Source organism: Thamnophis elegans, chromosome 1, assembly GCF_009769535.1.
Source record: "Thamnophis elegans isolate rThaEle1 chromosome 1, rThaEle1.pri, whole genome shotgun sequence".
Classification (NCBI taxonomy): Eukaryota; Metazoa; Chordata; class Lepidosauria; order Squamata; family Colubridae; genus Thamnophis; species Thamnophis elegans.
Window position 1 is genome coordinate 142,111,894 of NC_045541.1, and position 10,346 is coordinate 142,122,239.

Here is a 10,346-nt window from a genome sequence, read left to right on the forward strand (position 1 = left end):
TTAACCAAAGATATAAATCAATATTTATTTTAAACATTGCCTAAAATTGGCAAACAAAAAAAGTCTTTTTCAGCACTCAAAATATTCTACATTCTACAACTGGGAAATTAAATCAATTAGAATCTTATTAATATTGGAAAAGTTTATATAATACAGACTGGAGCAGATAAATGATCGAAACGTTTGAGGTACTTTCCTATATGTTATAAAGAAACTGCATTTAAAAATATTATTTGGTAAAACATATGACCGCAAGAATTTAAACCAGCTGGATTATTTACTGAAAGCAGAACAAATAACTGAACAAATACCAGTTCAACCAGCCATAAATATTTGTTTAGTTGAATAATAATTAGCAACTGAGTTACAGAATTCCAACTAAGATAGAGAACATTGAAAGATCTACAAATGGCAGGGCTTAACTCTAAATAATGTTGTTATATCATCAGAAATGGTATTAGTGATAGTCCAAAGGCATCTCAAAGGGAGCAGGATAGGAAAGATTTTGAAGGAAAACACACTTCAAGAAATCATCTAATCCAATCTCTTACCCAGTACGAGAATTCACAATTACAGTACTGAGCACTGACTGATATCCATCTAGGCTCTGTTGAAATAGATCCAGTGAATAGATCCATCATCTCCCAGGGCAAGCTTTTCCATTATTGAATAATTATTACCTTTAGGAATTATTTGTTATGCCCAATAGAAATCTATTTCTTATAGCTTAAAGTTATTATTTCCTTTTATGTCTTATGATGCAACTTTGAACAATTATGCCTTGCTTCTACATACATTTTGACTCCCAACATCTTCTCTATAATAATTATATGCAGTGTTTTCAACCATCCTTGTTTTTCATTCTAGATTTCTTATCAATACAAGATAATATTTATAGCTTAGGGTTGAACCGTTGGGTCCAAGAGCTTGGTTGTTTGCCTAAGATGTTTCATTACCCGATTAGGTAACGTCTTCAGTGCTAGTGAGGGCAGAGTTTGCCCCTTGTTTATAAACATGGCCTGGCAATGTTGATGGGGATGTGATTTTCTTTCTGGTAGTGCCTTGATTAAAATATTGTTTTCTTCTTGATTGTTTTTCTGGTGTTAATCCCTGCTTATCTGGGTTTTTGTTGCTGGAGAGGATGTATTCTTTTCTTTTTGTTTCCTATTTAAAAAACTTTTTAAATAGTCTTTTTTGAATGATCTGTAAATTTGGTTTATTTCTATGTGTTTGTTGATGGCTGATTTGTCTGAGTGCCAAGCTTGCAGGAATTCCCTAGAATTTTTGGATTTAGCTTGTTCTAGGATGTTCACAGTTTCCCACTGAAACTATGGTTGTTTGTGTTTTCATGCATTTTGGAATTAGAAGAATGCTTCTATTTCTGCTTCAGGTTTAGTCCTTGATTTTTTGTTTGTTTAAAAACTCCTTGGGCAAACTCAAAGTAAAGGCTGAGCAGTAATAAAAGAGTCGTTTTTGAGGGGATACCTTGGATAATGAATTTGTGTACACCAGACTACCCGTATATACTCGAGTATAAGCCGAGTTTTTCAGCCCACTTTTTGGGCTGAAAAAAAGCCGCCTCGGCTTATACTCGAGTCTACAACTGGATCCGGCAGTGCTGTTGCCTGTTGGAGGAGGAGGAGGCGAACCAGCCTGCCACCGCCGGCCACCGCCACCCCGCCACTCTTCCCGCCCCCTTCCAAGCCCCACAGTCCAGCGGACGCAGCAGAAGCAGCCCCGGGGCTCCGCTGCCGCTCCCTGCATTTTGTGGACGGGGTCTCGCAGGAAGGAATCCCCTCTCCAAGGGATCCCTGTCCAGAAAATGCGGGGAGCGGCAGCGGAGCCCTGGGGCTGCTTCTGCTCCGTCCGCTCCTCTCTGCTCTCCTGTCGCCAGCTGGTGGGGCTGACCCTGATCCATAAACACTGCCGAATTCAGCCTTGGAGCGAGCGAGCGAGCGAAGCAGTGGGAGGGGGAAAGGATCCCTGTGAAGCCCTGCGGCCAAGGAGCGCTGCCTGCTTTTAAAGAAAACCTGGAAGGGGAAGAGGGCGGGTTTTTTCCCCCCTCCCTTTTTCTTTTCGTTCCCGTGGCTCAGCCTCTCCTTTCCTTGGGGCCGCTGACCTAGGAACCACATACCAGCAGTTTTTTCAGGCTGCTCCCAGATGGGAAGGGAGGGGGATTGTAAACCCCTTCCACACTCTGGCTCCTTTTCTTTCCTCCAGAGTTCGGGCTCTCTTTCTTTCTTTCTTTGAAAGAGAAGCCCAAATTAGCCAAAGGGGGGAAAGCGAGCGAGCGAAGCAGTGGGAGGGGGAAAGGATCCCTGTGAAGCCCTGCGGCCAAGGAGCGCTGCCTGCTTTTAAAGAAAACCTGGAAGGGGAAGAGGGCGGGTTTTTTCCCCCCTCCCTTTTTCTTTTCGTTCCCGTGGCTCAGCCTCTCCTTTCCTTGGGGCCGCTGACCTAGGAACCGCATACCAGCAGTTTTTTCAGGCTGCTCCCAGATGGGAAGGGAGGGGGATTGTAAACCCCTTCCACACTCTGGCTCCTTTTCTTTCCTCCAGAGTTCGGGCTCTCTTTCTTTCTTTCTTTGAAAGAGAAGCCCAAATTAGCCAAAGGGGGGAAAGCGAGCGAGCGAGCGAAGCAGTGGGAGGGGGAAAGGTCCCTGTGAAGCCCTGCGGCCAAGGAGCGCTGCCTGCTTTTAAAGAAAACCTGGAAGGGGAAGAGGGCGGGTTTTTTCCCCTCAGTTGTGAGGGCAATGCTGCTCGCGACTTTCCCCTAAATGTTGGAGAAAACTTTTCACCGCTGTCCTCCTCAGCTCATTTGGGAAGGACGATTGTAACAGGTTGAGATTTCCTTTCAAAACAAAACAAAACCAACCCCTCCCCCGGTCCCAATGTTTCAAACAACCCCCTTTCCTGCTGGGAAGAGCCCAGCCAACCCCCCGTCCCTTCCCATTCGAAAGGGAAGCTCGTATCACCTTCTAGAGAAAGTGGCAAATGCCCTCCGTGACTTCCTTGGTTTTTCTCCGGGCTCTGCTCTTCGGCATTGCCCTTGGGGAAAACTGCCGCGGTTTGTTTCCTTGAATATATTAACAGGCGCGTGGAAAGCAACTAAGCCAAGGAGCGTACGTAGTCCAGCCAAGTGAGTCTAGTTTCCTGGGGTCCCTTGCTCGCTCGCTTTCCCCCCTTTGGCTAATTTGGGCTTCTCTTTCAAAGAAAGAAAAAAAGAAAGAAAGAAAGAGAGCCTGAACTCTGGAAGAGGAGGAGCCAGGGTGTAGAAGGGGTTTACAATCCCCCTCCCTTCCCATCTGGGAGCAGCCTGAAAAACTGCTGCCGCGCCACGCCTGCGCCCCAAACAGAGCTGGGTCCAATCAGCCTTTTCCCCCCTTTTTATGCCCTGTCTCAGTGCTGCTTGCACTCTTGTATTTTCCCCTTCCTCTTACGTGCCCTCCTTGGTGCAGCGGGCTAACGCTGGTGAAAGGAGTGGGGTGGACACAACTGGTAAATTATAAACCACAGATTTTAATCCTATTTAATTTTTAATGGTATCAAATTTAGCTATAAAGAAGAGAGAAAGAAAGAGGGAGTGTGTGCACAGGAGTGTGGATTTTCTAAAAACCCCATTGAATCCAGAGGAGGGAAGAAAGAAAGAAAGAAGAAGTGTGTGCACAGGAGTGTGGATTTTCTAAAAATCCCATTGAATCCAGAGGAGGGAAGAGAGAAACGACAGCTCTGATGGTGATGACTGTGAACTCAGTGATGATGACAATGTCTATGCTGATAACCTCACACTAGCTAATGCTGAAGCTCTGTTTGGACATACAGATGATGGGGAGGAATCCAGTTTTGAAGGATTTTAACTCTTATGTTTTAGCTTGGTTGCTGAATGAGCTAAGGTTTTTGTACATTTAAAGTTATTGTTGATACCATATTGTTTTTATTGACCCTCTTTTCCACTTACAGAGCTAGTTATTTATTTATAAATAAATAATATTTATTTATTTATTCAAAAACATTATTGGTATCTATTTTTATTTTTGAAATTTACCGGTAGCTGCTGCATTTCCCACCCTAGGCTTATACTCGAGTCAATAACTTTTCCAGCTTTTTGGGGTAAAATTAGGTGCCTCGGCTTATATTCGGGTCGGCTTATACTCGAGTATATACGGTATATAAATTTAGGATGAAGGAGAGTATCAACAGCAGTGGGATCTTCTAGCTGGGGAAAGTCCCCAACCGGAAGAGAAACTGCAGCCAGGAAAAAGAACTGGGATTATTCACTGAATGCAATGTTCCTCAGAAACAAATGCCAGAAATCCAATTCTAATATGAAATTCCTCTTGGGAAGCCTCAGCTTGCCAGCCTCTTCTTGAAATAGTGTACTTGGCATCAATCCAAGAAGAGAGGCTGAAATGGAGGACCTTCCTTATCTTATTCTTCTGAGTCACTTCTGAATATTATCATGTTTCCCAGAGTTTGAACAATGTTTTAACTCCTTTTACACCGTTTTCAATTCCTTTTACCTAGGTAACAGACCCGGCATATTTCCATCAAGATCATCTTCCTTACAGGTAATTCTCATTTTACAACTACAATTGGGATCAGAATTTCCATGGTAAGTCAGTGAGTCCATAAAACAAATCATCATGTGACAAGGCCTGATTTTACAGCCATTTTTTTACTGCCGCCATTAAGTGAATCACCACATTCATTAAGCAAATAATATGGTCATTAAGTGACTCCAGCTTTCTTCATTGAAGTTGCTTGCAGGAAAAGTCACAAATTGCAAATGTGAGACCAAGGGATGCTGCAATCAATGGTAAATGCGATCTGGTTCCTAAGCCACTGAATGGTATTCACATGACTGTGGCAGTGGCATGAGGGTTGTAAGTGTAAGGATAGGCCGTAAATCACCTTTTCCCAGACCATCACAAGTTTGAACTGTTCCTGAACAAATATTTCTAAGCCGGGGACTACCTGTAATCTCTATGATAAGGCATCACTTGCAAAGAGTCAGCTTATGTTGGTCTGAAGATACTTTCTTCTGTTGTTCCACCTCTTTTTCCACCCTTGGATCTTTTCTGCTCCCCTACACCTTAGTATGGCATTCTTTCAAAAGTTTTCCTCATTGTTTTAATGTAAAATGTTGATCATATTTGTTATGCATTTTATCTTTTATTAATACATTCTGTATTTTATTTTGATATTATCTGGCCTGAAGAGAAAGTAAAACAATTTACAGGCAGAGCAATAATTTCTGCTAATTGATTAGGCTAGTTATCAATTTCCAAGCAGAGGTGGGTTGCTCCTGATTCGGCCTGGTTCAGCCAAACTGGTAGTGGAATTAAGGCCCAGGTCGCAGAACTAGCAGCGACCCAGGCCTGTCACACCCCTTAACCGGTTCCATCGCTGTCACTGGGCCGCCACCATTTTGTTTTTTATTGACTGCATGTGCGCAATTCGCTGTAAATTGTTCTGTGTATGCGTGAAGAACATTTTACATTGAACAGTGTGCACACAGGTTGCACACAGGTTCCAAACCAGTAGTAAAACCGGCAGCAACCCACCCCTGTTTCCAAATATGTGTCATTGGATATGAATCCAATAACACAGGATCTTCAGCACCTCATAATCTATTGTCCACAAGGAGCCAATCAAGATAACATATAGAGTTAAGGATTTCTTTATCTACCCTCTTAATCTATACTGTAATGATTGCTGTGTAGGAGCAGAGCAGGCAGAGCTGGAGGGTGGAGTTACATGTGTCATTAGTTTAGAGTCCTTATGTTGCCATAAGAGATCCAAGTTAGTTCTGACAGTTGACTACATTCTTGTGTATAGACTTGAATAAATCATTTATACTGCAACCTTTATGAATAGTCCTGTTTATTTGCACCTGACAGCCTGCACTTTGTCCATTGGGTTATTAATGTATTTTCTATAAATAAACCTCATTTTTCTAATAATTATAAAAACTGTTTCCCTAATCATTGCTCACATCAGATTCCCAATTTCAGAACTGTTATTTCTCTCTTTAAAATACAGACAGAATTTCATCGAATACATATAAAATTTAGCCATCACAAAGGACAAGGATATGCTGCCAATGGGCAGCCCAGTCACCTGATATTTGGTTAGGTTAGGTTAGATTTATTAGATTTATATGCCGCCCTTCTCCCAAGGACTCAGGGCAGCATACAACATTAAAAGAAACACATAATACAAAAGTTAAAAATAAATAAATAGAATAACCCAAACAAACCCAATAAGAATTGACAATAACATTTTTTTAAAAAAAAATTCGAATTAAAATTAACAATGACCAATAATTTATTTTGTTTTGTTCAGGCCAGGCTGGCTTGCTGGAAAAGCCAACTTTTTAGGGCGCGTCGGAAGGATCGGAGGCCGGGGATTATACGAAGCTCCAGGGGCAGCTCATTCCAGAGGGAAGGCGCTCCCACAGAGAAGGCTCTCCCCCTGGGGGTCGCTAGCCGACACTGTCTGGCCGACAGCACCCTGAAAAGGCCAACTCTATGGGATAGCACCGAACAATGCGAGGCCACTGGTGGCAGTAGGTGGTCTCTCAGGTATCCTGGGCCTAAGCCATGGAGTGCTTTAAAGATCATAATTAGTACCTTGAATCTCACCCGGAAGGCAACCGGCAACCAGTGCAGGCCGCCTAAAAGGGGTGTAACATGGGAGCACCTAGGTTCCCCCATGATAACCCGCGCAGCCGCATTCTGGACCAGTTGAAGCCTCCGTGTGCTCTTCAAGGGCAGCCCCATGTAGAGAGCGTTACAGTAGTCCAGGTGAGAAAGGAAGAGGGCATGAGTGACTGTGCACATAGCATCCCGATCCAGGAAGGGGCGCAACTGATGTACCAGGCGAACCTGGTGAAAGCCCCCCCTGGTCATGGCCGTCAGGTGTTCTTCTAAACTAAGCCACATATCCAGGTTGCGGGCCCTCTCTGAGAGGGCTAAAATTTCTCCCCCTATCATCAAAGATGGAAGAAGATACACAAATTGGGATGACGGAAACTACAGCCACTCTGTCTTGGAGGGATTGAGCTTGAGCCTGTTCCTCCCCATCCAGATCTGCACAGCCTCCAGGCATCGGGACATCACATCGAGGGCATTGTTTGGGTGGTTTGGGGTAGAGATGAAAAGTTGGGTATCATCAGCATATTGATGATACCGTACCCCAAAACCACGGATGATCTCACCCAGTGGTTTCATATATATGTTGAACAGGAGGGGTGAGAGAACTGACCCCTGGGGCACCCCACAGGAGATGCGCCTCGGGGTCGATCTCTGCCCTCCAGTCAACACAAACTGCAACCGATCTGACAGGTAGGAGGAGAACCACCGTAAAACAGTGCCCCCCACTCCCAACCCCCCAAGTTGTTGCAGTAGGACACCATAGTCGATGGTATCGAAAGCCGCTGAGAGGTCTAATAGGACTAGGACAGAGGAGCAGCCTCTGAGATCATTGACCTATGCGACCAATGCCATCTCCGTGCTGTATCCGGGCCTGAAACCCAACTGAAATGGATCCAGGTAGACAGCTTCATCCAGGGACTGGGGAAGCTGACGTGCTACCGCATTCTCAACAACCTTCACTACAAAGCGAAGGTTGTAGACCGGATGATAGTTGGCTAAAGAAGCTGGGTCCAGGAAAGGCTTCTTAAGAAGGGGCCTCACCAACGCCTCCTTCAAGGCAGTGGGAAAGAACCCCTCTCTCAATGAAGCGTTGGTAATCACTTGGAGCCAGCCTTGTGTCACCTCCCGGGAAGCCGAGACTAACCAAGAGGGACACGGGTCCAGCATAAAAGTGGCAGCACTGAGTCTCCCCATAATCCTGTCCATGCCCTCGGGGGTCACAGGGGAAATAGTGTAGGAAAAGGCTTTAATTTAGTGATCTGAGAAGACCAAGTCATAAGTTGCATTTTCCTCCAGCAGATATCCATTCATGAAAAATGGGCTGTTCAGTCACAGATGTTGGGGAAATTGGTGTAAGAAAAGTCTTAGTGGTGGATAGGTGGATTTATAGATGGCTGGCTGGCTGGAGGAGGGAGGGAGAGAGGAAAGAAGGAAGGGATGTTAATATGATTTCATTAACAAAATCTCATAGAGGAGGCAAAGTAATTGAAAGGAATGTTTAAATTTGTGTTGCTGTCTTTGGCCTGTGATCAGTTGGTTCAGCAATCTATAGCATTTATTTAAGAAAGTGACAAGGATTCTAATTCTGTTGAGGAGTGTAACTGTTAATTTAAAGAAATCTTTCAGTTAATTAGAGTGAAACTGTGTTCTGATTGTTTTATATGGGATTTATTTTATTTTTATTTAAATTCTTTTTTAAAAAAAATCATGCCTCTGGCCAAATTATCTGCATATTGGATTGTCAGCAGCATTTAGTGGGGGTTATCCACCTTTCCACTCTTGCAATCCTGCGGTGAAAAACAGTGGTGCAAGAATACAAAGTACAAAGATCATTCAAATTATTTCGAGTTTTGTTCCAAAGGAACAGTTACCTCAAAAACCTTTCTGTGAGACTGTTTCATGCTGGTTTGAAAACATATTTTATGAAGATCCGTACCTACCGTAATCCCTGATAGCATCATATTTAGAACAGGAATCTGTGTAGTTAGAGATCAGTTGTGACACAGAAATATTTATAGTTGCCCTTTCTGCTGTTATTTATTTCTGAATATAAAAGAGTCATCATGCTTAAGCCAAAAATGTATTTATTTCCATATTATGTACAATGTATACACTTCTGTCATACTCCATATACCTGTATGTGCTTAAAGGCTCGACCAGACATTTCCTAACTCAAAAATATTGTACTGAGATGTGGCAATTAGAATTGTCCTTTCCCAACAGTAGAAATTAGCTTCAGATTTTCAAATGGTAGTACAAAAGGTTAACCTACAAGATAACTCAGCTTAACAACCATTTTATTGTAAAACATTTTGAAGCTGTTTTCTTACTTTTCTCACAAAAAAATTGGCTTCGATCAATTACAATGAAATTGCAGGTTCTCTTCTATTAGTCCGGACTAGCCATTGCTTTTAGGGAGGTATTTTTATCATTACCTGAACAGAATGGCATATTCTAATCTTTATCCTTCAGCCGGATTCATAATTCTCCCTATAAAAATGATGCTGTCCGTTGTCTTAGCCACACCTATCATCAGGAAAGGTCTGTTAAATGTGATAAAAAGTGAAGGTTTGATTCTAGCAGAACGTAGCATAAATTGTATAACAGTGATGGCTGCTGCCTCTGTACCACTCTCATGAATGTTCAACATAGTTTTATGAATGACCTGTAGGGAGAAAACAGTTTTAAACAATAAAAGTTTTTCCTTACATTAGTCACAGATGAATATTGTAATAATCTTTGTCTGAGGATTTTTTTTCACCAAAGATCCTTGAAGTAACTCTTCTGTTTGACACAATCATTTTCTATATTAAGACATCTCACCTTGTATACCAGAACTAAAAAACAATATTGGGGGGAGGGGGAATGTATAGGTTAGAATATATATTGTGAAAGAAATTAGCAGGGTCAATGCTTTGGCATCTTGGAAGGTCACCACATCGAATTTATGAGGAGAGTTTGATGTGAATTTGTACATATGCGCATGACAAAAACATATGGGCCTATATTTATTTTGATGATTTTTTAATGTTGGAAGCTGTTAAATAAGGGTTTTGTGTTCATGAGTTCAAGAGGATCTGTGTCAATTAGGGAAAAGACTTTGAATTTTCTTTTAAATTTGTGCATCTTTTAATTCATAGAAAAGTGGAATGGAAGCAGTCCCATAAATAACCTGAACCAGTGGTGGGTTCCTAACCAGTTTACTACCATTTCTCTGATAGGGCATTTTGCGTGCACGGTGCTCACTTTGCTTACTTGCACACTCGCTATACCTTACTGTGCATTGTTGTGCATGCACAGTTGACTGAAAACTGTGCTACACATGCGCTGAAACATGTCGGAGATGGGAGAAGAGACTGGGGAAACAATTTGGGGGTGTGGCAGGCCTGGGTCTCTGCCGGTTTCAGCAACCCAGGCCACCATACCACTACAAGTTTGGCTGAACTGGCTGAACCAATAGGAACCCACCACTGACCTGAATCCATGAAACCATGGGCTTAACAAGTGACAACCATTCAAAGTCTGGGAGTCAGTGCAGCTTGTGGAATAGAAGTGTAACATGGGTGTATCAAGACACACCCATAACTGCCCATGCCACTGCATTCTGGATGAGTTATAGTTTTCACATAATCTTCAACTGGTGTGCCCAAAAAGTTGTGGACAACACTCCCCACTACCTTCATCCAGTTATGGC

At 42.8% G+C, this 10,346-nt stretch overlaps 1 protein-coding gene across 2 annotated transcripts in view; it reads right to left on the bottom strand.

Moving 5' to 3' along the window:
• Nucleotides 1–8,932: 8,932 nt before the first annotated feature.
• Nucleotides 8,933–10,346, bottom strand: part of LOC116519640 (alpha-1-antitrypsin-like) — a 10,304-nt gene continuing 8,890 nt past the window's right edge. Inside the window, exon 5 of one of the 2 annotated variants that reach the window (XM_032233629.1) lies at nucleotides 8,933–9,317. In XM_032233629.1, coding sequence (XP_032089520.1) covers nucleotides 9,114–9,317 — 204 coding nt within the window. In that variant the 3' untranslated portion in view covers nucleotides 8,933–9,113. The remainder of the gene's footprint in view (nucleotides 9,318–10,346) is intronic. The other variant, XM_032233639.1, reaches the window with a different exon arrangement.